This window comes from Ovis canadensis, chromosome 6 (genome assembly GCF_042477335.2).
Source record: "Ovis canadensis isolate MfBH-ARS-UI-01 breed Bighorn chromosome 6, ARS-UI_OviCan_v2, whole genome shotgun sequence".
NCBI lineage: Eukaryota > Metazoa > Chordata > Mammalia > Artiodactyla > Bovidae > Ovis > Ovis canadensis.
The window spans coordinates 28653771-28680282 of record NC_091250.1 but is presented as its reverse complement, the minus strand read 5'-3'; the positions used below and the strand labels follow the sequence as shown (position 1 = coordinate 28680282).

The 26512-nt window shown below is 38.8% G+C and overlaps 1 protein-coding gene across 8 annotated transcripts in view; it reads left to right on the top strand.

The window, feature by feature from the left end:
• The window catches only part of ANK2 (ankyrin 2), a 699882-nt gene that overhangs the window by 296737 nt on the left and 376633 nt on the right, over positions 1 to 26512 (top strand). The window contains exon 1 of one of the 8 annotated variants that reach the window (XM_069593454.1): positions 8635 to 8779. The exons of the other annotated variants lie outside the window; for them this stretch is intronic. Within the exon in view, the coding sequence (XP_069449555.1) occupies positions 8777 to 8779 (3 nt within the window). The 5' untranslated portion in view covers positions 8635 to 8776. Of the gene's footprint in view, positions 1 to 8634; positions 8780 to 26512 lie in introns of those variants that run through there. 8 annotated transcript variants of the gene reach the window in all.

The following is a 26512-nucleotide window of genomic DNA, read 5'->3' as shown; positions in this document are numbered from 1 at the left end:
GTTTGTGTTTCTAATTCTCAGCCTCTCTCCATCAATAGGAAGAGAGTTGTTTGGCCCAAGGTTTTTGGTAGATTCCGTGGTTTTCAAGGCCTTGTTGTTGGGAGAGATCACATATATACATGTATACACACCCGATATGCTGGTGGTACAGTATGGGTAGTGCTTTGGTTCAAGAATTAGGCAGGAGAGCAAATAACATAATAAATCCACACTTGGTGAAAAAGTGACAGTTTGAAACAGTTGAAGAAAAAATGTGCAACATCTAGAGAGGTTTACTTTTTTGTTGTTGGAGTAAAATCGCTTGACAATGTTGCTAGTTTCTGCTATACAACAAAGTGAAGCAGCTGTATGTATGTTAAGAGAGGCTTACTTTTATCTTTCATTTTTATTCTGTGTGGTTTCTCATTTTGGTGGAGCTGTGCTGTGTGGTCCTGACTTGAAGAAATTCTTGATTGTTGCGACCTTTTTGTAATAGTAAGTGTTTTCAGAGAAGTGTTTGGTGTGAGTGAAAGTCGCTCAGTCATGTCCGACTCTTTGCGACCCCATGGACTCCATGGGATTCTCCAGACCAGAATACTGGAGTGGGTAGCTGTTCCCTTCTCCAGGAGATCTTCCCAACCCAGGGATCAAACCCACGTCTCTGGCATTGCAGGGAGATTCTTTACCAGCTGAGCCATCAGGGAAGAACGTGATGTAATGTGAATCAATTAATCATGGACAAGCGTGTGTGTGTGCTAAGTTGCTTCAGTCATTTCTGACTGTTTGTGACCCTGTGGACTATAGCCTGTCAGGTTCCTCTGTCCATGCGGGTTCTTCAGGCAAGAATACTGGAGTGGGTAGCCATGCTCTCCTCCAGGGGATCTTCCTGATCCAAGGATCTAACCCAGATCTCCCATATTGCAGGCGGATTCTTTACTGTCTGAGCCACCAGGGAAGCCCAATTGTGTGAGGCAAATAGGTATCTGCCCTCCTAGAGCTAGTTAGGGGGAGACAGTCACTAGATTGCAAGCCAAGAAACAAATGAGATCACCAATAGTTATAGGAAGAACTGTGAAGGAAGAATAACCAGCGTGTGTGGTGGAGAGTAACTGCAGGGGTTTTCTTTAGGCTTAAGTGGGAACCCACTCCGAAAGGAGACTTAGGAAGTCCAGACCTGAGGGATGAGAAGAAGCAAGTCATGTAACAGTCAAGAAGAGAGTATGGCAGGCAGAGACAACACCGGGTATATCACTGTCCACATTTTCTTTGTTTTGATATATAATTGAGGAATTTTTAAACTTTTGAAATGTAATATGGTTAAATTCAAATACTAGGAAACATTTTCAGCAGTGTCTGTGGTAGCACTCTGCAATCAAACACATGAGTATTTCTGCAGTGAACCATAAGAATAATCACACTGTGTGAGACAAATAAAGCCTCTGAATAGTCTCACTTCCAGTTAGATTTTGGTGTTAAATGAGTCTGGTCAGATCAGGTTTTTCTGCCAGTTAAGTTATATATAAAATTTTGATTTTTTATACTTTTTAGGTTTCAAGATGACAGGTAAGAGGGTTGTGGAGCAGGATTTCATGATACAAGACACCATAATTAATTTAGTCAATGCCACGTTTTTATATATTTAGACTGTTTCCAGTGAAGTTATTTGTTATTTTTGACTGCTGGGTTAAACATTCTTCTAATCATGCATATGTGCACGATAATAATTTTCTTATATTAAATTTTTATATAGGGATGTGCAAAAAGTTTTCAATGCAGAATTAAGATAGAATTGAAAGTTTAAAATAAATATCAAAATTGGAGACCCCTCAAAAGTGTTTTCTAATTCTGTCTCTTAGCTGAGAGTCATTATTTTCAGAATATTGTATCCATGTCTCAAATTTAATAACTTTCAAAGGCAATGACAACAGCAGCAAAAGATTCTGGTTATTTTTCACCTTAATTCCTTCCCACTGTACTCCTCTATTTATAACAGAAACGGTATATATATGGAGAGACTGGGTTATTAACTGCCAGAGTATAGCCATTCAGGGGAGGCTAAGAATGTAATTGGGCTCTTTCCATATCAGAACAGAATGATTCAGGATCTCAGTTTATAGAAAAGCATCCTTTATTCAGTTATAGAATCATGGACTGTGTTTGTAGCTTTCTGGGCTGTTTTCTTTTCTGAGCCTTCATAGATCTGATCCTGCTTTTGACCTTCCTGTTATGATCAGCCTGGAGATGACTGCAGAATTTGGTCTTCAAAATCTTATCCTGCTCAGGATGTGACAGGTCCTTTCCTGCAGAGCAGTAACTCAATCCATCGCTTGTATCAGCTCTGGCTTAAGCACGCGTGATAAAGGCAGTATTTTTGCTGTGCCCCCTCATAATTAGCCATACCCTCACTCTCATTAGTGGCTGTGGTTTTTCAAGTGTGATACCGGTTTTGATGAAAGCTTTAGAATCAAAATGTCAAATTGTTGCTGTAGGTCACAAACATGAAAGTTTTTTGTTATCTCTGTTAATTCAGTATGAAATATACTATTTGAGAAGCATGTAAACTTTAGTTACTACAGTATGAAATTGAAAGATTCTGCTGGTTTACATATACTCCAAGGGCCAAATGAAACATCTTCAGTTTTTAGCCATGTGGAATACACTTTTATATGTGCTTATTGTATGCATATAGGATGTGTTCAAGGCCAAGGTATATTATTTATTAACTTGCTATTCCATTGGACCTCACAGGCCTCTCTCATCCATAGATGTCTGTCACTGAATTCTGTATATTTTAGAGATTGGAATGTCAACATTATTCTTCTTGGAATAAATGAAGGGACTCTGTGGGTGTGAGTTGTGGCTGGTTGCTAAGAATATCTCATCAGGTTGCATTGCTATAGCAACAGTGTTGCTAGGACTTTAAAGTTTCCCTGCAATCAGTTGGAATTCATAAGTGAAAGACATTATTTATCTCAGTGGTATTTTAAAGTGATCCTAGCTAGCATAAGGCAGGAACTCCATACTTTGGAAAGGAACTGATATCCCCAGTGAAATGCACTCTAGTTTATGGTTAGTTCAGAGTATGTAATCTTCAGTACCAGGGTGGTAACTTAGCAAACTGTTTTTTGGAGTGTCTTGATTTCACAGATACTACCTAAGTCAAGGTCAGTACCATCTGACTCTTCTAAGGGCTCACAAAATAGTCAGACCATCAATCTTCACACATTGATTATTTGAAAGCAAAACTATTGTTTCATATTCTGTCATACATCAGAATGCTTGAGGACTCCAAAATAATATTTGTATTTCTCTCTTTTTCAAAATGAAAGTGATTTTTTTATTTTTAATTATACGTGTTACATATTTTTAACCTAAAATATAGAAAGTTTAGATTAAATAAAGCAGATAAAAATCTCCTAGAGCTAACTGCTTTGTGCATCTTGTGGTAAAGATCATGTATATCTGTATCTGCTAAATAAAGAGATGTACAATATGTATTTGTTTCCATGGCAGTGTGTTTTTAAAAGATATCTACATTGAATTATCTTGTGGTTTTGACATTGTTTTTCCTTCACAAGTACAGTGAAACATTGAAATGGTCAGAGCTTAGTCATAAAGTTGAAATCCTTTATGTTTACTAAATATCTGTTCTGTGCTGTTTCAAGAGGTATTCAAAATATTTGGCTTAAGGATTTGGTTAATCACCATCTTAATAGAACACAAAGCCAGCATTTTTTCTTGTTTTTGTCACTAAACTTTTGAACCAGGGAAAGAGACTGTGCAACTGTTTTATTTCAACTTTGTAATGAAGAATTTTAGTCAATTTATGGAATTAAAATAAGTACATATTTTAAGAGGTTGAGCGCTTAAGCCTGGAGAGTTGGTTTTAGGTTGACTGAATATGGGGTTGAGTCAGGCATGAACCAGAAGTGGCATCCTCTATCTGTTGTTTGTCATTTCATGGAGACCATGAATGAAAAATAAAACAGCATATCTTTGATGATTTCATAGGATGATTGGCTAATCAATAAAAATTGAGATGCTTGTGAATCGAAGAGAAATTACTAATAGCCAGTATGTTTTGAGAACTAAGTATGTGCTGTGAAGCTCGCTCAGTCGTGTCTGACTCTTTGTGACCCCATGGACTGTAGCCTGCAATGCTCCTCCGTCCGTGGGATTCTCCAGGCAAGAATACTGGAGTGGGTTGCCATTTCCTTCTCCAGGGGATCTTCCCAACCCAGGGATCAAACCTGGGTCTCCCGCATTGTAGGCAGACGCTTTACCATCTGAGCCACCAGGGAAGCTCTAAGTATGTGCTAGACACTCTTAAGAAGATTCCACCTCTATTAATAATAATAACCCTAGGAAAGTTCTATTATTATTCCTATTTTACAGATAAGAACACTGAGGAAGAGTGAAGTTGAACACCTTTCCAAGGTTACATGACTACTAAGTATTAGAGCCAGAATTCAAGGCCCTTCTTCTAAAACCTCTGTGCTTTGCTCCGAGGGATACTAGATGGTTGTATTAGGCCAAGCCATTCATTCTATTGGGGATATTCATGGCCCATAATTTTGTTCATAGTTTTGCTTGTACAGACCTTAGTTTTTGTATTTTTGTTAATTCATCCAGGGGCATACTATTTTTAATGGTGTGCTCACAGTAAGTACATGCACAGGGTATGGATTGATTAAACCATTCACGAAATAAGATACCACTTTTTCAGATAGACACGTCATCTTCACACCTTGTTTTTTTTTGTGGAAATCTACTCAGGGAACCAAATTACAAATCAGAAAGTTCTGACGAAAATGAAATTAGAATGACTATTTCTCAAAGTATGTTTTCAATTTCACTGTATCTGGTTTTCTTTAACTCTGGGGATGTATTACTATCAAAGAATAAAAAGTTCATGTAAGACCAAAGCACTTTCACTTCACAATGGTACTGGCTAAAAACTAGCCAGTTCGTATTAACTGGCTGTTCTTCATGCATTTAGCTTACTTTCTGTTATGAAAAATGAGAGTTTAGTTCATTTGCTGACCTACCTGAAGAGGTAAAGGCAATATTGCAAAGTGGTTTAGGATCATGGCTATTGTGGGCCAAGAGACTGGGTCCAGTCCTGACTCTGCCACTTAGTAGCTATGTGTCTTTGACAAAGCTACTTCTTTCAGCTGTTTTTGGACATTTTTATATATTATTTTACTGAAGTTAGTTGATTTACAATGTTGTGTTACTTTCTGCTATACAGCAAAGTGATTCAGGTATATATATATACATATATATACACATACACATTCTTTTTTATATTTTTTCCATTATGATTTGTCATAGAATATTGAATATAGTTCTCTGTGCTATACAGTAGGGACCTTGTTGCTTATCCATTCCATGTGTAATAATTTGCATCTCCTCACCCCAACCTCCCTCTTTGTACCCCCCGATCCCCACCAAGCCCCATCCTCCTTGGCAACTACAAGTCTGTTCTCTATGCCCATGAGTCTGTTTCTGTTCTGTAGAGAGGTTCATTTGTATCGTATTTTAGATTCCACTTCTGAATGATATCACACCGTATTTGTCTTTCTTTATGACTTCACTTTGTATGATAATGCCTAGTTGCATCCATGTTGCTGCAAATGACATTGTTTCATCATTGTTTCTGGCTGAATAATATTCCATTGTGTGCATGTACCTCGTCTTTATCCACTCATCTGTCAGTGAACGTCTAGATTGCTACCATGTCTTAGCTATGTAAATAGTGCTGCTGTGAACATGGGATTGCATGTATCTTTTTGAATTAGAGTTTTGCCTGGATATACATCCAAGAATGGGATTGCTGGATCACATGGTGATTCCATTTTATTTTCTGACGAACTGCCATCCTGTTTTCTGTAGTGGCTCTGCCAACATACATTCCCACCAGCAACGGAGGAGGGTTCCCTTTTCTCCACATCCTCTCTAGACACTAATTCTCAAAGCCTCAGTTTTCTCATCTTAATAAATGGAAATAATAAGTAACTTTCTGCTATGGATTGGCTGTGTTTCCCTTGTCCCCATTCATATGTTGAAAACCTAATCCCCAAGTTGATGATATTAGGAAGTGAGCTGTTTGGGAGGTGATTAGGTGATGAGAGTGAAGTTCTCATTAGTGGGATTAGTGCCCTTTAAAAGAGACCCCAGAGGGCTCCCTTACCTCTTCTGCCCTGTGAAGGTACAATGAAAACTCAGCAGTCTGCAACTCAGAAGTGGGCCCTCACCAGAACCCGACCATGCTGGCTCTCTGATCTTAGACTTTCAGCCTCTATATGGAAAGTAAATTTCTGCTGTTTATAAGCTGGTCTAATACCCAGTCTGAGTATTTGTTATAGCAGCCTGAAAGGACTAAGATACTCACTCACACTTACTGTAAAGATTAAATTAAAAAGTGTATATGAAAAACTTTCATTATTTCTGTCACTCACGTAGTGCTGTTAGTACATAGGAGCCACCATTCTTTTCATATGGATTAGACTTATGAGATATCATTTCTGTAAATAGAGAGCATGAAAAATTTTATCTATTGTTAATGGAGCAGGTTTAAAGAAATTTTAGAAAGTATGTGGCTTCTGGCAAACCCCTAGCCTCTTTTAAGCCTTAATTTCTTACTTTCTTTGACAAGATGTAGTAATACCTGATTTTCAAGGTAATAATAGAGTTTAAGGATGAGATGAGAATAGACTTAGCTCAGAGCCCTAAATACATGGTTAGGACTACTTTTTAATAGTGTTCAGTTCAGTTACTAAGTCGTGTCCGACTGTTTGCGACCCTGTGAATCGCAGCACGCCAGGCCTCCCTGTCCATCACCAGCTCCTGGAGTTCACTCCAACTCACGTCCATCAAGTCGGTGATGCCATCCAGCCATCTCATCCTCTGTCGTCCCCTTCTCCTCCTGCCCCTAATCCCTCCCAGCATCAGTCTTTTCCAGTGAGTCAACTCTTCGCATGAGGTGGCCAAAGTACTGGAGTTTCAGCTTTAGCATCATTCCTTCCAAAGAAATCCCAGGGCTGATCTCCTTCAGAATGGACTGGTTGGATCTCCTTGCAGTCCAAGGGACTCTCAAGAGTCTTCTCCAACACCACACTTCAAAAGCATCAATTCTTCGGTGCTCAGCCTTCTTCACAGTCCAACTCTCACATCCATACATGACCACTGGAAAAACCATACTAATTGAAATTTCAAAGGCTCTTATGTTCCTGATCATATGCCCAAACTTTGAGAGCGTCTAACTCAGCCCTCTGTGTGCTGCCCATTGCATTTTCAGCTGTTGAATTAAATGTCATGATTTAATATGTTCATGAGGTCATTAATATGGATTTATTAGTTTCCTTTTTTTGCTGCCTGCAGTTTTGTTGCTCTTTCTTCTACTTCATGAATAGTGTAAAGTATATGGGCTGTTGGAACATATTGAATCGTGTTCTGTTTTCCATGCGAACTACATGGTCTAATGATTCCTGTTAGGGAGGATGCCATTTCACAAAAGCAATTTCGAAGTCCTGTGAAAACTTGACAGATTTTAAATGCTCAATTGTGCATATATTTTTTGGTCCATGTGTTTATTACTTTCATGAATTTTTGCTCATTTTCCTAGAGAGTTAAAGACAATTTAGCATAGATTTTAAAGGTTATGCTCAAGGTTTGAGGAATAATGTCCTGTATAACTGGTGAGACAAGCAAATGATTAATAAGGAGATGATGATATGGCCTTTTAAAAGTCAGTATTTGCAAAACACACATGTAATATCTTTCAGGGAAAAAAGATGTAGAAGCATTTGAGAGAATCGTCAGAGAAAATGATAATTTTCCTCACATTGTTTTGTTTTGTTTTGTTTTTTTTCCAAGCAGGCTTCAGTCTTTAAGGGCTTTTGGAGAATGATCAAGAGGGCTTAGCAAGATGGAAGACCATAGAATCTTTCATGTGCATTCTTAATGTCCAGGAAGCACAAGCTCTTGTAGGTTCTTTATCCACCAAGTTTCTGCTCAGCAACTGGTAGCTCTTACAGTGATGCAGGACAGTTGCGGAAATGGCAACATTGGCGTGTTGTTTTGACAACCACCTGTTTCATTTTCAGAGCTAGAGTCGGACACCACCGAGCGACTGAACTGAACGGAACTGAATGTCTCTTCTCTGCCTCAGGATGCTCTTCCCAGGCCTCCCATTCTTCCCTGGGTTGCCGCCTGGGCCCTGCAAAGGCTATATACTAGTGAAGGGTTAAGTGATAGGGTGGAACCTCCCTCTGCCTCTAGTGGCCGGGACCTTTCTCCTCCACCACAGGGGTTTTGCTTCTTAAATGGTCAAGACCCAAAGGAATGAAAAGTGACACAATAGGAAAGTAGGCCCAAGGTAGCAGTGTGAAAAGAAAGCTGGATCCTGGTTCTGTTGCAGGAAAGGGGACTCCTTCCAGGGTCCGAAGGGCTTCCCTTGTGGCTCAGCTGGTAAAGAATCCCCCTGCAATGCAGGAGACCTGGGTTCCATCCCTGGGTTGGGAAGATCTCCTGGAAAAGGGAAAGGTTACCCACTCCAGTATTCTGGCCTGGAGAATCCCCTGGACTGTATAGTCCATGGGGTCGCAAAGAGTTGGACACAACTGAGTGACTTTCACTTCATTTCACTTCCAGGGCTTGAAAGGGAGCGCTTGTCTAACACTCGGAAATGAGTTGTCTGAGGAGACACATGTGCTGACAAAGGAAAGGATTCCTGGGCAGAGAGCAGTAGAGCGAGGGAACCCAACCCAAGAGATCTGCTCTGCCGAACGGCTCGATGGTGATGGGATTGGTTTCTGTGTTGTCTTTGGCCAATCGTTCTGACACAGGGTCCTTCCTGGTGGTGCTCACATTGCTCGGCCACGATGGATGCCAGCGAGAAGGATTCTGGGAGGTGGTCAGACATGTGCAGTCTCCTTTTGAACGTTTCCTGGCTTGTTAGTTCTGTGTTCCTTACGGGGATCTCCTGTTATAACTCATGCAAATGGTTACTATGGTGCCTGGCCAGGGTGGGCTATTTCAGTGAGTTTGCTTCCCTAACAGTTCTGTAGAACCCACCTATACGTTCTGCCAGAGAGGCTGTGGGAGGTGTTGAGGGAGAGATGAGAAGAGGCTCTGTCTCTGAGGGTCAGAAGCGTGTGGCTTGCCGCTGATCACCCTACCTCACACAACAAGAAGGGCTTGGGGGCCATGTCTCCATACCCCCAGCCTGACTCCTCTCTCCAGCAGACAAAGGAGAATTACCATTAGCATTCTCTACCATCCCCTTCATTTCTAAGCAAGTGTGTACTTAGAAAGGTGGCAGACCACTTCTGAAATAGCAAATAAACAGCTCTTAATTTCTAATGTAAAAGTATCTCAAAAGACTTTGTGGCTGATTTTTGACCTCTATGTATGCTACTGAATTTTCTTTTTGCAAGGGTTAATTTTCCTGTTTTGTTTAGCTAAATATTAAACTTTCATATTCTTTGAGTACATTGTGTAACCTAAAATTTCCCAGTACCCATTGTACTTTCAAGAAGTATCTTGGGTGTTTGGAAACTCTGACTTGATCAGTTTTCTGTTTTTTGAATAACTATGGTTGTTATGACCAACCTAGATAGCATATTCAAAAGCAGAGACATTACTTTGACAACAAAGGTCCGTCTAGTCAAGGCTATGGTTTTTCCAGTGGTCATGTATGGATGTGAGAGTTGGACTGTGAAGAAAGCTGAGTGCCAAAGAATTGATGCTTTTGAACTGTGCTGCTGGAGAAGACTCTTGAGAGTCCCTTGGACTGCAAGGAGATCCAACCAGTCCATTCTGAAGGAGATCAGCCCTGGATGTTCATTGGAAGGACTGATGCTGAGGCTGAAACTCCAATACTTTGGCCACCTCATGCAAAGAGCTGACTCATTGAAAAAGACCCTGATGCTGGGAGGGATTGGGGGCAGGAGGAGAAGGGGATGACAGAGGATGAGATGGCTGGATGGCATCACCGACTCGATGCACATGAGTTTGGGTGAACTCTCGGAGTTGCTGATGGATAGGGAGGCCTGGCATGCTGTGATTCATGGGGTCGCAAAGAATCAGACACAACTGAGCGACTGAACTGAACTGAATGGTTGACTGTATGAACTATGCAAAAAATAGAAAAAACAAAAAGTGAAGCCTGGTGTGCTGCATGTATAGCATGGTAGTCTTTGATCCTTTTACATTAAAGAGAGAATTTTGCAAGACTAAGACTTCTACTTTGGCCTATCACAAAAGAGATAAGCTAAACCAACATTGCAGAAATCAAAGAACCCTAATACATTTCCCAAAGACTCTATAATTTAGTTGATGGAGTCTCTCTTCATGAAGTATGCTGCAAGTATAAATCTTTTAGAAACTCATATTATTTGGGTTCCATCCAAACCTTGAATTTGCATCTCTCATTAACATGCAGATTTTCATGTGGACCTTTAATGCTTCAGTTGTTTTAAGTGCACCTAAAAATGGATTAGAAATACTTGGCTAATGGGGTTGAATTTTAGCTGCAGCATGCAGTTTTTACAGAAGCCCTTATTAACTACACACTCTGAGCCAATGGTATATGATGCAATGAGATCCATACCAATTGCTCTGAAAAGCCTTTTCTCCCTACGTTTACTTCAGCGTCAAATGGCCCAGCAGACCTGATCATTAGATACAGAAAACATTCACTTTCTGGATAATTGGACGTGGTGAGTGTGAGGGCAAAGGGCCACTGAGGCACTCCTTCTTATGTGAATTTAATGGATACAAAGAAGAAAAATTCAAAGCCATACATGTGAAAACAATGGGGATTTATCACAATTCTCTGTGATACTTCCCTTGAAAATAACAAGATGAAATGTTCCGTGTTTGGTTTTTAAAAGAGTGTTTTATTTGTCAGTCATTCTCGATGTCTCTGTGCTCAAACTGACAAGACCAGTATTCTGCTGCCTGAGGCAGCTGGCTGAAATTAATGATATAAAACACAGGCAACTTTACAGGAAGCCATTTTGCAAAGCTAGTGGTTGTGACTTGGAGGAAATTTGAAATTAAGTCTGTCTTGGGGTGAGGGCCGTCCTTTGAGGGATATTAATCATTGACCATCCCTCAGAACATCAGCTTGCAGTTAAAGTGCGTAATTTTGCTTTGGTAGCACAATTCCTAAGGAACCATTGTGTTAAAAATCAACATCATAGGAGTGGGTCATATTCTCTTTCTTAGGAGCAAAGCCTGTATGAATGGAAGAAAAATTAAACCATTCTTTACTCTGTGACAGCTCACCAGTCCAGAAACTTAAGAGTTTAAGTTTAGAGTCTAAAGGGTGCTTCCTTTAGCACTTCTGCCAAATGTGGTGAGTGAGATGATTTTTTTTAAGGCCGTAGCCAGGGCTAATCAAAGCATAACTGTAAGAAATAAAGCAGTTCTAGCGTCAGCATGGTTTTCCCTCTGATCATGTCACAGATCAGCGGAGCCCAAGGCTTGGCGGCTGCTTCTTCAGCGTGTCCCTGGGTGGCACTACTGTCTTCACTTTCCACATTTCCTTGGGATGTAAATGGACAGAGTTGGGTTGATGATTCTTGCAAGAATATACATTTCTTGTTTCATTCCACAGTTCCCTCTGATTATCTATTATTCTTTTCATCCAAGTAGACACATAAATTCAGGGTGTAGCTGAATGTCCTAAAATATTGGACTTCTCAGATTAACCAACTGAGGAGAACTATGTGACTTCCTTATTCTTGAGCATTTATGATAGGATTTCAAACACTTTTATTTAGGGTAACAATTAAAGGTGTATGTTCATATTTATTTTAAAGATATCTGTACTTACAGATTCTGTGTTTAAGAAAAGGTAGTTAACCTACTGCCGGTAGGTTTGAAAGAAATTAAATATTTTAGTTAAGATATTCTGTATTATTCAACAATATTTATTTAAAGATTCTCGTCAGTTCTCTGTCACTATACTTATAGTCTGAAACAGATACACAGATACTTTAATCACACTTTTAAATAAAGTTTTGAGCACACATTCTATATCTAAAATCTGCCCTCTGTATAAAAAGTCAGTTCTTCAAAGCAAAATATTTTCAGTTACATGTTTTTGTTTGATTTTTTGGAACAGAAAGAAATCAGGTGAAACAAAACACACAAAATATTACAGAAAAAATCATTTTAGTTTTTAATGACTGAGTAAATGCAACTATTTTTGCTCATATTAGTACTTGGATCTTTTTTTTTAAAAATTAGTCTTAAAAAAGGAATGAAAATGTATTTTCATGGATGTGTATTAAAAATAATTTTGAACACAAAAATACCTTCTGTATATGAAAAATTATAATGCTATTCAAAACAATTTGAGTACTTCAGAGAATCTGGTTTTGTAGCTTTATAATATTTTAGGGAGAAAAGTCCCAATTTTCTGTTTTATGAAAGAGATCACTAGCTTAAAATCTGAAGTAGCCAAACTATTTTTTATGACCATAAAAATCCAGAAAAATAGTGAATATATTGCTAGATACAACTAAATATATTTATGCTGTAGATTTTATTTCTGAACTAAATATAGATTAGTAAATTGTTCTCTATCATCTAATAAATATGTAGATGCAATTGTATAGATAAGGAGCAAACTACAAAGACTAGATCTTATTAGTTGCATCAATGATATATTGGTCCTCCTGTGATTCGGAACATCTGGGTAACTGGTTAGGCTTTCAGTGATAAGATTGTACTAGCTGTGCAGAATTCTTCTGTTTTGAATGTTTGTCATTTAAAAAATTTATATGCAAGACATTTCCCATTTTCACAGTCTTGAAATTTTCTTCTTTGTATTTTTTGGCTCCCTGAGACAAAGAAATCTTTTTCACTTTTACTTATGAAACAGCTTTAATGATAAAATATTTCTGGTCTGTATTGTAGCAAAAGACAAGGAAGGATTCTTAATGAATGTATTAGAAAAATGGAGAGAATAACATAGCAGTTCATTTAGAAGATAGGGATGAGAAATCAGATATTTCTTTGGGTTAGGGAAATAGAGAAAATGTAACTTTTCTCCCTTTTTTTCTTTTTGACATATTCGTTCACTGTAAGGCAGGAGCTATAGCATTAATTAATAAATAATGATGGAATGGAACACATTCTTTGGAATGCAGTTTATGGCTTCTTGCCCACGATGGCAGAACAGCTGTTTCTGCTGAATTATTGGAATGTGAGAAGAAATGATGTAAACGCTTCAAAGCACAGAGAGTAAAGGGGATTTTTTTTTTCTCTTAAGTCCCAGTGAATAGAAGCTTTTATACACAAAGAAAGAATTCAGAGAGCCCTGTACTCTTTGAGCACAACACTTCTCCTTGTGCATTCCCATTATTCTGCCAGATCCTCAGGGTACAATGTTTCAGGGGCTTCTGGTCGCACAGGACTATTCTGTTCTCCCACGGATCACTCAGAACCAGAAGACCCTATATTCACCTTCGGGTGAACCTCTATAAGATCTCTGCAGGGAGAGGGTGGGGAGCAATGGCAAGCTGGGGCAGGGCTGGCAGGGGATGCAGTGGGGTAGTTAGGGGCTCTGGAGTTGAAAGACCTCCAAGCAGACCCCAGATCTGCTTTGTAACACTGGGACCTCTGTCAAGTTAATACAGAGAGCATGTTACTCAACTGTACCTCTATGCTTTATCAATAGCATGAGGATAATAATAGAATTGATCTCATAGAGTCTTTAATGAGTATTATCAGAAATGATTTATGTAAGGGAAAATGTCTGGCTCATGTAAACACTGAATAAATGGTAGTTATTTTTATTAGGCATTTTATTCCACAGCACTTCTGAATAGGTCTGTTGTACAGAATGTGACATTTATGGCATTGAATAATTTCTATACTTTAAAAAAAAGATACTGAAATGGAAGTCAAACCAGATCCTGATCAGACACCACTAAATACTTGCTGTGTGATTTAGCAAAGTCATTTAAATTCTTCAAATCTCAGTTCACTTATCTGAAAAATGAAAGTAATGGTTTCTATTGATTCTATGCTTATTACATTCTAGGTGCTGTGCTAAGTGCATTATAGGGCTTAACGAGGTTTAATCGCCTTAACAACCTTAAATAATAGGAACTATTACAACATTTTACAGAGAAAGAAACAAGTACAGAGAAGGAACCTGACTCTGTTCATTTAAACAGCCCCTGTTACCTGTTAGATACCTCTTCTTGATGCTCAACATATAGCCATGAACAACTCAGACAAAAAAGGCAGGGTCTTATAGGCCTGTGTTCTAATAGGGAAGGGGAATGAAGAATTAAAAAAAAAAAAAATATATATATATATATATACATTGGAGTGATAAGTGCAAAGAGGAAAGAGGAAAAAGAAAAATAAAGCTGTGAAACATGTGGGATGACTTATAATTTTAGGTAGGGTCACCAGGGACAGTCTCACAGAAAAAGGTGGCATTTTGGAGGTAAAAACCTAAAAGGATTAAGGAAGAGTCCCAGAGAAAAGAAAGAAGCAAGTGTTTGCATTTTCAAATGCTCCCTTATGTTGCTGGTATAAATCTACCTACCTCTTTGGGCTCTTGAGAAAATTAAGGGAAATAATATGATTAAACTGTGTAAACAATAAAGCACTAGGTAAGTGATAATTATTACTATTCAAAAGAGGAAGAGAACATTGCGATGCAGTTTAGTATCAGACAGAGGTCTATCAGGTTTTCTCTACTGTTTTCCTGTCCTTTTGTTCCTTAAAACTACATTTTCAAAAAATGTTCTAGTACACACGATGTGAATTCACTTCCTAAGGCAATCACAATAGAAAAAACACATCACTGCTGTTCCACCTGATACAGACTCATCACTGAATTTCAATAGCTCTTTAGAAACATTCAGAATAGTTTTCTGCCTGTAATGGAAACCAAACATTTTTTTATAAAACCATTCTTGGTTTCCCAAATGAAGGCCATTTGGGATATCAGAAATTTCCTCATCCTCTTGCTGATATTAGCTTCAGTGAGACAGCTTGTTCAAAGTGACAGATTTTTATTAAAATGCTCCATTAATTGTTAGGTCACCCATATGATTCAGTCAAGCCTGCCTGAAAACTAGCACTGAAAACACTTGTAAATTTTATTTCATGATTCTCTAATGACCCAGTTGAGACCAGGTTATTCAAAATGACTGACAGCTTACTCCTATGATTGAATCCAGGATCCTCTTATTTTCTGTTCTTGTTTTCTTTTTTAAGGTAGCTTTAAGTAAGAATTCTTCCAATATATTTTCTGAAGTTCAGGAGTCTCAAAGTAAAGGGATTCATTAAAGAGAAACTCATAGAACTGAAAGAAGGTTTTCGTTCAAGGGTGCAAAACTTGCAGGTCATGTAACCTACAAGGTACAAGGCCTTGTTTTAATTCTGAAAATAGTGAGTACCACTCTCATTTAAGTAACTGTTAATACCCAGTGTGATGCTTCATTTCTTTTATTTTATTAAAAGGAACTTTAAATATAAATATTAATTTCAGTTTTGTGGTAAAAAGGCCTCCCAAAGGCTGGGAGAGGATGATATAGAGAACTTTGGTAATGGATCCTGAGCTGAGAAGGCATATTCATGGTAGAGTCAGGAAAGAAACTCAGCCTGGATTTTGGAGGAGAGAGAGATGACATTTTTTATTTACCCTAACTGGGTTAGATCTCCTTTTATCTATTTTGTATGATTTTTTAAATAATCAAATAACTTTGCCATCTTTATAAGGAGATGCCTTTCTGAGACATGTATAACTGTTTATTACTCATTGATTGGGACATAGTATTATGTATTTATGGCCACCTCTCTCCCTATGTGACTGTTAAAGCTGGCTTACATATAAGTATGTATTAGGTAATGTGAGCCATGGCTTTTGAGGAGCTTGGAATCTAAAGGGAAAGAAAAGACACTTAGATAAAACTGTTGTAAGAATTAACTACGTTTTAAAATATTAATAACAAGTTATGTTTAAACAATGTAACACTAAGCTTCCCACTTGGAAGTCAATGGTCTGGATTGCTTTCTTTTATTTCCTCCTTTCCCCAATCTTTTAGAACTTAGAAATTTTCCGAAGTTTGGATAATTTTATATTAATAGGTAAAAGCTTTGGGATTCTTTGGTCAGGGCGTCCAGCAAGATTGCTTTTACAGAGAATATATGTGTGTGTACCTGGATGAGTTTGTTTGTGTTTCCCCCTACTGGGAAGGAAAACTAGGGTAGATCATCAATTTGTCCATGTGATGTTGCTGATCATATGTGTTTGATAACATACATGAATTAACTGGTTAGTGTGTTTGGGCAAGTTCAGCAACATTGCTCCTGTCGTTTATGAATGCATGTTTTCCCAGCTTGCAAATTAAAGCTTAAGAGGAAAAGCATTACTTTTATTAGAATCTATTCTAATTCCTCATCCTTAAATTGGACATTCCTAACCCATATTGTGTTTGATAATCAGTTCCAAGATAACAGCATTTTCCAACTGGAAAGGGGCTCAGCTACAAATTCATCGTTTTTCACAGTGACTCAGAGTGGTTCAGAGATTTTTCTAGTTCTTGGGAGCCCTAGAATCCTGGTTATATCCTACAGGCACTTGACCATTCCCTGCCAGGGGACACTGTCTTTATGTGAATGAATTTTCAATTCAGTTCAGTTCAGTCGTTTAGTTGTGTCTGACTCTTTGTGTCCCCATGGACTGTAGCATGCCAGGCTTCCTTGTCCATCACCAACTCCTGGAGTTTACTCAAACTCGTGTCCGTTAAGTCAGTGATGCCATCCAACCATCTCATACTCTGTCGTCCCCTTCTCCTCCTGCCCTCAGTCTTTCCCAGCATCAGGGTCTTTTCCAGTGAGCCAGTTCTTCACAATGGGTGGCCAAAGTGTTGGAGTTTCAGCTTCAGCATCAGTCCTTCCAATGAATATTCAGGACTGATTTACTTTAGGATGGACTGGTTGGATCTCCTTGCAGTCCAAGGGACTCTCAAGAGTCTTCTCCAACACCACAGTTCAAAAGCATTAATTTTTCTGTGCTCAGCATTCTTTATAGTCCAACTCTCACATCCATACATGACTACTGGAAAAACCATAGCCTTGACTAGATGGACCTTTGTTGGCAAAGTAATGTCTCTGCTTTTTAATATGCTGTCTAGGTTGGTCATAACTTTTCTTCCAAGGAGTAAGCCTCTTTTAATGACATGGCTGCAGTCACCATCTGCAGTGATTTTGGAGCCCCCCAAAATAGTCTGTCACTGTTTCCACTGGTTCCCCATCTATTTGAAGTGAATTTTAGGGTTATATCATTCATTTAGGGCTAACTATGATAGAAAAATTTAAAAATGTAAAAATATAGTTGCTCCTTGTCTTAGTGTGGCTGACACTATTTCACTTAACCTTGAGGGGGTTCAGGGAGTGGTCTGTTTTTAGCAGAGACTTCATTGCACCTTTCATTGGGTAATGCAGTGATGATGAGTCCTGAAAAATCAGCCAAATTTTTATCATTATGCTTTCTTCTATCCTGACAGGAGCCGTGTTGCTAAATTTCGAGAGGTTAGCATAATCAATACAATGAAGCTATAGCAAAAGAGATGATTTCTCCTTCCATTAGTTGAATTTTTATAAAAGTAATACTATGTTCGGATTGATTAAAAAAAATCTGTGTATAGCTCCAGGTGATGTCTATTATTAAAAAATGGTTTAAAGTATGGGTGGGATAGGAAATTAGGAGTGAGTCAGTCCAAGAATATGGAGCACAGAATAGAGTGAATTCAGATCACAGCTTAAAACGCTGTTCTTTCTCATTAAACCCACATCTCGTTTCACAGGTTCCACACCCGCAGTCTAACCCAGCAGGAGCCCGGCTCTCCATGGATGGCCCTGGCTACCTCAGCCCCATCACTCTCTGCCTCCTATCCTTCACTCCATCCACCTAGACCTTCTTGGTCTTCAAGTTCTCCATGCAGGCACATTCTAATCTGCTGCTTGGAACGCCTTGTAAAGAAAGATGTGCTGGTGGCTGGTTCCCACACTCCATTCAGGTCTTTGAACAAAAGCCGCTTTCTCAGAGCCATTGTGTCTGAATACCTCATCCAAGACCTCTCCACCCTCACCACACTCTTACTGCCTCACCCTACATGGTCTTCGTGTCACCACTGGCCATGTTCCATCGTCATTTGTTTCCTGTCTCTTGGCTCTGTTATTCCAGCTTCATGAGTTGGGGTCTTTGTTTTGTTATTGTTATATCCCCAGCATCTAGATCAGTTCCTGGTACTTAGTAGGTGCTTAATAATAATTGGAGTAAAATCAGTGAGTTCCTTCATGAGAAGATAATTTTGAAAGGCAAACAGGGAAGGAAACCAGCAAAGTTCCTTCCTTCATGGAATTTAACATATTTAGCCTCTTATTTTAGTAACTTTACCTACATTCTAATCTATTAAAGCAGAACATATATCAGGCCTAGAAACCAGGGAATGAGAATAGAAACTGAGAAGAATACATTTAAAGGAATTCTTTAACTTATTAACAGCAGAAAATTGTATATTTACTCAAAGAGCATCTTCTTCCGCTGCAGAAGCAGGGCTTAGTAATGAACAGCATATGTTCATCAGTTTAATTTAAGGATTACAAACATACTAGACCTTCTCTCAGAGACACAGGTGAGATAGTCTGTTGTTCAATTTTAGGGTACCAGATTTCTTTTCTCCCATTAAAATGTTTTTCTCTCTACTAATTTATTTTGTTAATTTGTCACATGAAGAAAGCACTCTTAAAAGGATGCAGAAAATTTCTTTTATCTACAAAAACAAACAAACAGTAAAAGTTTAAAAAAAAATACAGCAATAGTCACCTGACCCGTGACCGGCAAGATACTGTGAAGGTCGCCGGGACAAACAATTCTCTGTGTCTTTGTGAGGAACACAGAGCTTGTAGATTAATGACCCTGAGGACATAATGCAAATTTAAATACACCTCCGGGGTGGGGGGGGGGGAAATACACCTCTGTTTCCCAGCCTTACAAAGAACATACAGGGAATGCCATGTATAAGTAATTGTTTGAGACTGGAAGCTAGTACAATTTATGTTATTGGTTCTAAATATTTGTTAGTCACAAAATTTCAGTCCCTGTGATAACAGCAAAAAGTATGAAGAATGTATTATTCAGAATGTTAAAGGTTAATATTTTCCAGCATGTACTTTCGTTTATGTTTCAAACTAAAGAGAATTTCTTTATTTTAAAAAAGAAAAACAAATTATTTATTTATTTTGACTACACCATGCAGCATGCAGGCTCTTTAGTTCTCCAACCAGGGATGGAACCCGAGCCTCCAGCAGTGAAAGTGTGGAGTCTTAACCACTGGCCTGCCAGGAAAGTCCCCAGACTATTTTTTTTAAATTTGTTTTTAACTGGAGAATAATTGCTTTACAATGATGTGTTGGTCCAAACTATTTCCTAAAAGCAGTTCTAGGTTCACGTCAAATTTAAAAGTAAGGTACAGAGATTACCCAAGCAACCCCTTATCCTTACATTCATAGTTAATCTGCTTGTGTCAACTTTTAGAAATTAATATTTTATGTTCTGTATCTTTTATTTTTAAAGCATACAATTGATTTATAACTCTGGGAATGTTATTTCATTATTATTCAAAAACTAAAATTCTGAAAGTCATCATTTCCCTCCTAATTCCTATTATATCCTCAATCCTTGTTCAAAGTACCCCTCGATATTCCTCCAACTCTTTTCTACTTATTTTCTTTGGCTCTTCTTCTGCCCTCTTTACCAATTTCGGACTTCCCTGGTGGCTCAGACCGTAAAGCGTCTGTCTACAATGCGGGAGACCTGGGTTCAGTCCTTGGGTCACGAAGGTCCGCTGGAGAAGGAAATGGCAATCCACTCCAGTACTATTGCCTGGAAAATCCCATGGACAGAGGAGCCTGGTAGGCTACAGTCCACGGGGTTGCAAAGAGTCGGACACGACTGAGCAACATTCCTTCCCCAATTTCTAAACATAATAGCCAGCATCAATCTTCAGATGCCACTCTAATCACATTGCATTTTTTTTTTGCAACAAGGCAACATGTTGCCTCTGTGAACTCTCCACTCTTTATCCCTAGCCACACACACTGGAAATGTAAGAATCATGATGTAAGAATCGTGACAGAGCAAGGAAGTTTGTATGTACTCGTGGACTTGGAGAATCTCCTTGGTTATTGTGTCTTTTTTGTTTTTAGAGTTTTTTTTTTGATGTGGACCATTTTAAAATCTTTGTTGAATTTGTTACAGTAATACTTCCTTTTTATGTTATTTTATTTTTTTGCCTCAAGGCCTGTGGGATCCCAGCTCTCTTACCGCACCCCGTAAACTGGAAGGAAAAGTTTTAACCCCTGGACCACCGGGGAAGTCCCTCCTTGGCTGTTTTTATACATCACTTCACTGCTGCCCCCTCCTTCACACGTGTTTTACCTGACAGGCCCATCTCCAGTCGTATTCTTCTTTTTGTTCAAGCAAATGTAAATTTTTCTTTTCTTTGAGCCTTTATGGATAATATCCAAACTCCTGATAACATAATGTTTCTCCGATTCAAAGCATTGCTAAAAATTAATCTCTGTGACACTTTCTAACGCTTCTTTTTAATCATACTCACATTCTTTCAAAATGAATGTAGCTATCTCCTTATGCAATTGTAATTAGCTCTGTTCTTTCTTGGGCTTCTATGAATGGTTAATGAGTGCTTCTTTCTCTTTGTGAAATCTGTAAATATAAATTGTTAAGGGGATCCTAGGGGGTTGGGGGGATGGGGAGCATCTCACTCTGATGGAGCGATCAGGGATTATTTTCTGGGAAAAAATGGTTTTCAGGGATGTGGAGATATGGATGTATAACTAATAGCTGTGTAACTTTCAATAGTGAGCAGTGATACATGGTTGAACTCGTGTGTGTGTGCTGTGTGCTTAGTTGCTCAGTCCTGTCCGACTCTTGCGACCCCATAGACTGTAGCCTGCCAGGCTCCGTGGGATTCTCCAGGCAAGAGTACTGGAGTAGGTTGCCATTTCCTTCTCCAGGGGAATCTTCCCGACCCAGGAATCAAACCCAGGTCTCCTGCCTTGCAGGCAGACTCTTTACCGGCTGAGCTGCGAGGGAAGCCCATCATTGAGTTTACGTAGGTTATTTCATCTTTATGTATGTTAATGTCCTAATTTATAAAATTAGGAGGTCAGGAATATGAATTAAAACAGAAACAAGCATGTTAAATAAGCAAATGAAGCTGGATGGGCATAAGAAGCATTTCATTGTTTCTTGATCATTTTGCACTTTGACATTTAATAGCCACAAAGGATGAGATAAATTTCTTAAGGGAAACCGCCCCACAAACACAAGTGCTATGATGTATGGCAGCTGACACTTGGGACCTGATATGTAGAAAGCAAATGCCCTATCTGAAGGGAACTGTAGCAGTTTAGCTCTACTTATTGTTGTCATGTAGGATTGTGAGCTCAATGTGTCTAGACCTGAATTTTCAAAAGAATTGAGAAATTGGAATTTTGATACAAAATCTCTTGATTTTTTAAAGTGACCTCTAACAAAACAAAGCTGTGTAGACCAAACTAAACCCAATGAGGTCACACAATGAAGGCATACCCAGCTAAGGGCCTGCCATGATATGTTTCCTAACGACTAGATCACTCTAAGATTCCTTTCTGTGCTAGAGAGCTCCATGCTAAGTTCTTTGAGGGCAGGAACTATCTATTCTTTATATAAAAAGCATTGCTACTGTGGATCAGCAACTGACAAAAATACTTAATCAGAACTTTCCTTGGATTGAATTTTTATGGGGAAATTTGACCTATAAAGGTACTTTTAGTGGACAAAGTACATAGTTATAAGGGAAGTTATGTTTAAGAAAGAGCCCAGGTGATAAACTCTGGAACCTATGTTAGAATCTGGTTAGAAAAGATTTAACAGGATGCAAAGGAAAATGACAACTAGCTGGAGTATGTCTGAAAGTACAGGACAATGGGGAATCAAGGAGAAGGGAGTTATTCATAATAGTGGACTGTGCTGACCAGCTTTGGGGAGTGAAGAAATCAAGTGATTAGTCCAGGGAAGAAGCAGTTTGATTTGGCTGAGAGGAGGTTATTGGAAACCTTGGAAACGGTGGCCCTTTGCATGAGCTGAGATGGAAGCCAGCTTGGAGAAGGTTACCGGAGTTAGCAGTGAGAAATTGGAAGCTCCGGAAGTATGCGACTTTCTCAGGAGTCTAGATACAAAGAGAACAGAGACTAGGGGAGAGTAGCGGAATCCATTGGTTTCAGGGAAGACAGTGTGTTGGAAATGCGGAGTACCTGTGCTCGCTTGAAGCTGGATGGTGATACACTCTCTTCATTGTTACTGGTATATTGGAAAGTAAGTGACCTCTTTTGACTAGCATGCCTGGTGACTTATGTGAACCCCTCTCTGGTGTGCAGAGTTGAAACATAAAATTTCTTGCTAGCTTCTGCATGAGATAATTAATAAAATTATGACTCATCACTTGAGTGTATTTGGAGTATATTCACAAGTTCAATACCTTCCCTATCTCGCAGGTTGCCAGAAATCAACTATCTCTCCTATGTTTGAAAGTCACTTTAGCATGTAACAGTGTCTCCAGACCCATGGATTTAGTTCATTAAAGGTGGCTTGTACTTTAAGAAATTGAGTGTGGGGCCAAGCTGAGCCAAGAGCTTCCTGTGGTTATTTTTGCAGGCTGTGCAGAACAGGATCTCTACCTGTCTATGCGTAGCCCTTCCTCTGAATTCCATGTCTGTCCCCTTCCTGGGGCCACTATTACCTAAGCTGACCCACATGCTCTGGCCTTGGACTCCATCATAATATCAGATTGCTAAGAGCTATGGAAGACCTCATGTCCTCAGGTGTCTTACAGCCATTTCTTTTTTTTTTTTCTTCTACTGAATAGTACAACACACTTCTGTTTACACGAATTTTAAAGTTCCTGTTAGCCTGTTTGCAGAAGTTAAACATAAATCCTGTGTTGTATGGTATATAGGCAATACATAGAAATAGAAATCTGTCTTTTTGGTTGACATTCCCTAAGAAACATAAATGAAGCTTGTATACAAGAGGGGAGACTAGTGGATTTATCTTGAAATGGTGACTTTGGATGAAATGATTGATTTTCTTGGTTATACTATTGTGCTGTTGTGTAATGTGACATAGTTTTATTGATATTAAGAATAACATAAATGTGATGGTGTAAAAATGTGCATTCCTCCAGCAAATCCATTTATTTATTTCAGATTTAAAATTAACTTACTTCAAATTTATTTCTTCTCTTCTGGTAAAGGTATTAAAACAGGTAACTGGGAATTCCCTGGCAATCCAGTGGTTAGGACTTTGCACTTTCACTGCTTAGGGCACCGTTCAATCCCCGATTGGGGAACTAAGATCTCACAAGCTGCCTTAGTGCAGCCAGAAAATTAAAAAAAAAAAAAAAAGGTGACTGATAGTTATCCATCCAACTAGCATTTACTTAGCACCTTTGTGGATTATGCCCTGGTGCTGATGATAAAGCATTTGAATGTGTTTATGTGTATCTAGCAGGGAACATGGTCAATTAAGTGACTGCAATCGAGCGGCAGGTGCCGTACCTCGAGAACACAGCGTGAGCAAGCAACTAAGCCTACGGGACAGGGCTTTCTCAGAGGAAGTCACCTGTGGCAGAAAACCCGAGGAGCATCGGAGGGAGCCAAATGCGGGGTGTCGGGCGAGGGTTCTGAACAGAGGGAGAGGCGGATGACACCGTCCCAGACTCCAGCCAGACAGAGCAATTCAGAAAATGCAGAGAACATTTGTTAGCTCTCATTCATCCAATGAAGAGATATATTAAGCACCTACAGTGTGCCAGGCACTATACTAAAGTCAGTTATAAAGTCAAAGCAACTATCTTCACGTGTCTGCTCTGTAGTCAGGAAGCAGCATTAACACATTAACAAGTAATTGCAGGACCGTATGTAAGCAGTGGGATAGACAGACATGTACAAAGGCTGCAGTGGGACAAAGGAGGAATAGCCAGTTATGTTTAGAGGTTTGAAGGGAGGCTGGAGACTTTTTTTTTACCACAGTCCAAAAGTTAAAGGGGCTTTTTGTTCAGTTTTTACTTAGGTGCTTAATTCTGAATTCAAGATTGTACTACCAAGGTAATATGTTTGCTTTCAGCTGGTTTCAGAATAAGACACCTAGAGTAAGTGCTTGTGGAGTCTACTCATTCTATTTGGGAGATTGTTTCCATGATGGAGAAAATGAATTGCTAACTCAGATGTTGCAGGAGAAACTTTAAAGGCCATCTACTTCCATTGCACTTTGCTTTATGTAAACCCAATACACGTAGTCTCCTTAGGAAGAAGATTGAAGTAAACAGTCAACTCAAGTACTCTGTATTAATATAAATTAATATCTTGGAATGATGTGTTGCTCAGAGTTGTATTTTTTTTTTAGTATATTTCAGCTTCTAAAAGCTTGATGATACCTTGTATCAATACAATTGAATTAGTTTAATACATATTTTAAAAAATATTTATTTATTTACTTGGCTGTGCCAGGTTTAGTTGTGGCACAATGGATCTTTATTTGCAACAGGCCAACTCTTGGTCGCGACATGTGGGATCTATTCCCTGACCAGGGATCCAACTCAGACCCCCTGTATTAGGAGCATGGAGTCTTAGCCATTAGACCACCAGGGAAGTCCCACAATTGAATGAATGTAGATGATTAAAATGGAAACCTGGATTCGGACTAGCTGGGAAAACTATAAACACTATTAACATATAAATAAGAGTAAATTATACTGATTCCTAGAAATTAATTCCTAGACAAATAATATTTTAAGTAAACAAAATTATTCTAAAGCAAGGACCTTTTTTGTTTTCTTCTAAGGAGCAGGCATCTTTTAATTTCATGGCTGCAGTCACCATCCGTAGTGATTTTGGAGCCCAAGAAAATAGAGTCTGTCACTCTTCACAATTTCCCCACCTGTTTGCCATGAAGTGATGGGACCAGATGCCATGATCTTAGTTTTTTGAATGTTGAATTTTAAGCCAGCTTTTTCACTCTCCTCTTTCACTCTCATCAAGAGGCTCTTTTTCAGTTATGGTTTCCTCAGGGTATATGCCCAGTCATGGGATTGTTGGGTCACATGGTAGTTTTATTCCTAGGTTTTTAAGGAATCTCCACACTGTTTTCCATAGTGGCTGTATCAGTTTACATTTCCATCAACAGTCAAAGAGGGTTCCCTTTTCTCCACATCCTCTCCAGCATTTATTGTTTGTAGACTTTTTGATGATGGCCGTTCTGACCAGGGTGAGATGATAACCTCCTTGTATTAATAGTTCTGATTCACATTTCTCTAATAATGAGCAACGCTGAGCATCTTTTCATGTGTTTATTAGCCGTCTGTATGTCTTCATTAGAGAAATGCTTGTTTAGGTCTTTTGCCCACTTTCTGACTGGGTTGTTTGTTTTTCTAGCATTGAGCTGCATGAGCTGCTTGTATATTTTGGAGATTAATCCTTTGTCAGTTGTTTCCTTTGCAATTATTTCTCCTGTTCTGAAGGTTGTCTTTCCACCTTTGTAAAGTTTCCTTCACTGTGCAAAAGGTTTTAAGTTTAGTTAGGCCCCATTTAAAATTTTTTTATTTTTATTGTCATTAATATAGGAGGTGGGTCATAGAAGATCTTGCAGTGATTTCTGTCAAAGAGTGTTTTACCTATGTTTTCCTCTATGAGTTTTATAGTTTCTGGTCCTACATTTAGGTCTTTAACACATTTTGAGTTTATTTATACATATGATGTTAGGAAGTGTTCTAATTTCATCCTTTTACATGTAGCTGTCCAGTTTTTTCCCCAGCACCACTTGTTGAAGAGACTTTCTTTTCTCCAGGGTATATTCTTCCTTTGTCAAACATAAGGTGCTCATAGGTGCATAGGTTTATCTCTGGGTAAAGAAAGGACTTTTATGATATATGGGGATTTAGGGATTTGACAGAAGGTACTACAAATAAATATGGCAGACCTTTCCCTTAAAAAATGGACCTTTAGCACTTAAGAGGCCAGAGTGATTAGTGCGGCCCATTGAGACCCAGCAAACTGGAGTTTCCTGTTCAGAAAGACGCATCCACAGTCGGGCTCACCTGCGCACCTTCTGACTTTCGCCTGTGCTTGTTCTCTGTGCCTCCATGCTTCAGAATGACGTCCTTATCTTGACAGCCCAAATGCCCAGGAGAGTAAGGAGAGAGATTAAAGAGGTAGGGTTACAGGGATGTCTGTTGACTTGTTCTTACATTTAAAAGTGAGAGAAATAATAAAATGCACATACCTTATCAATTAATATTCACACAATTTTGCGTGGTTTTCTCCTTGTTCTATTTGAAATTGGTGTAAAAATTTAATAAATTTGAAATTTAGTGTAAAATCTGGTTTACTTAAAAATTTACCTGCTACTAAAGTATATTTTTTCAAT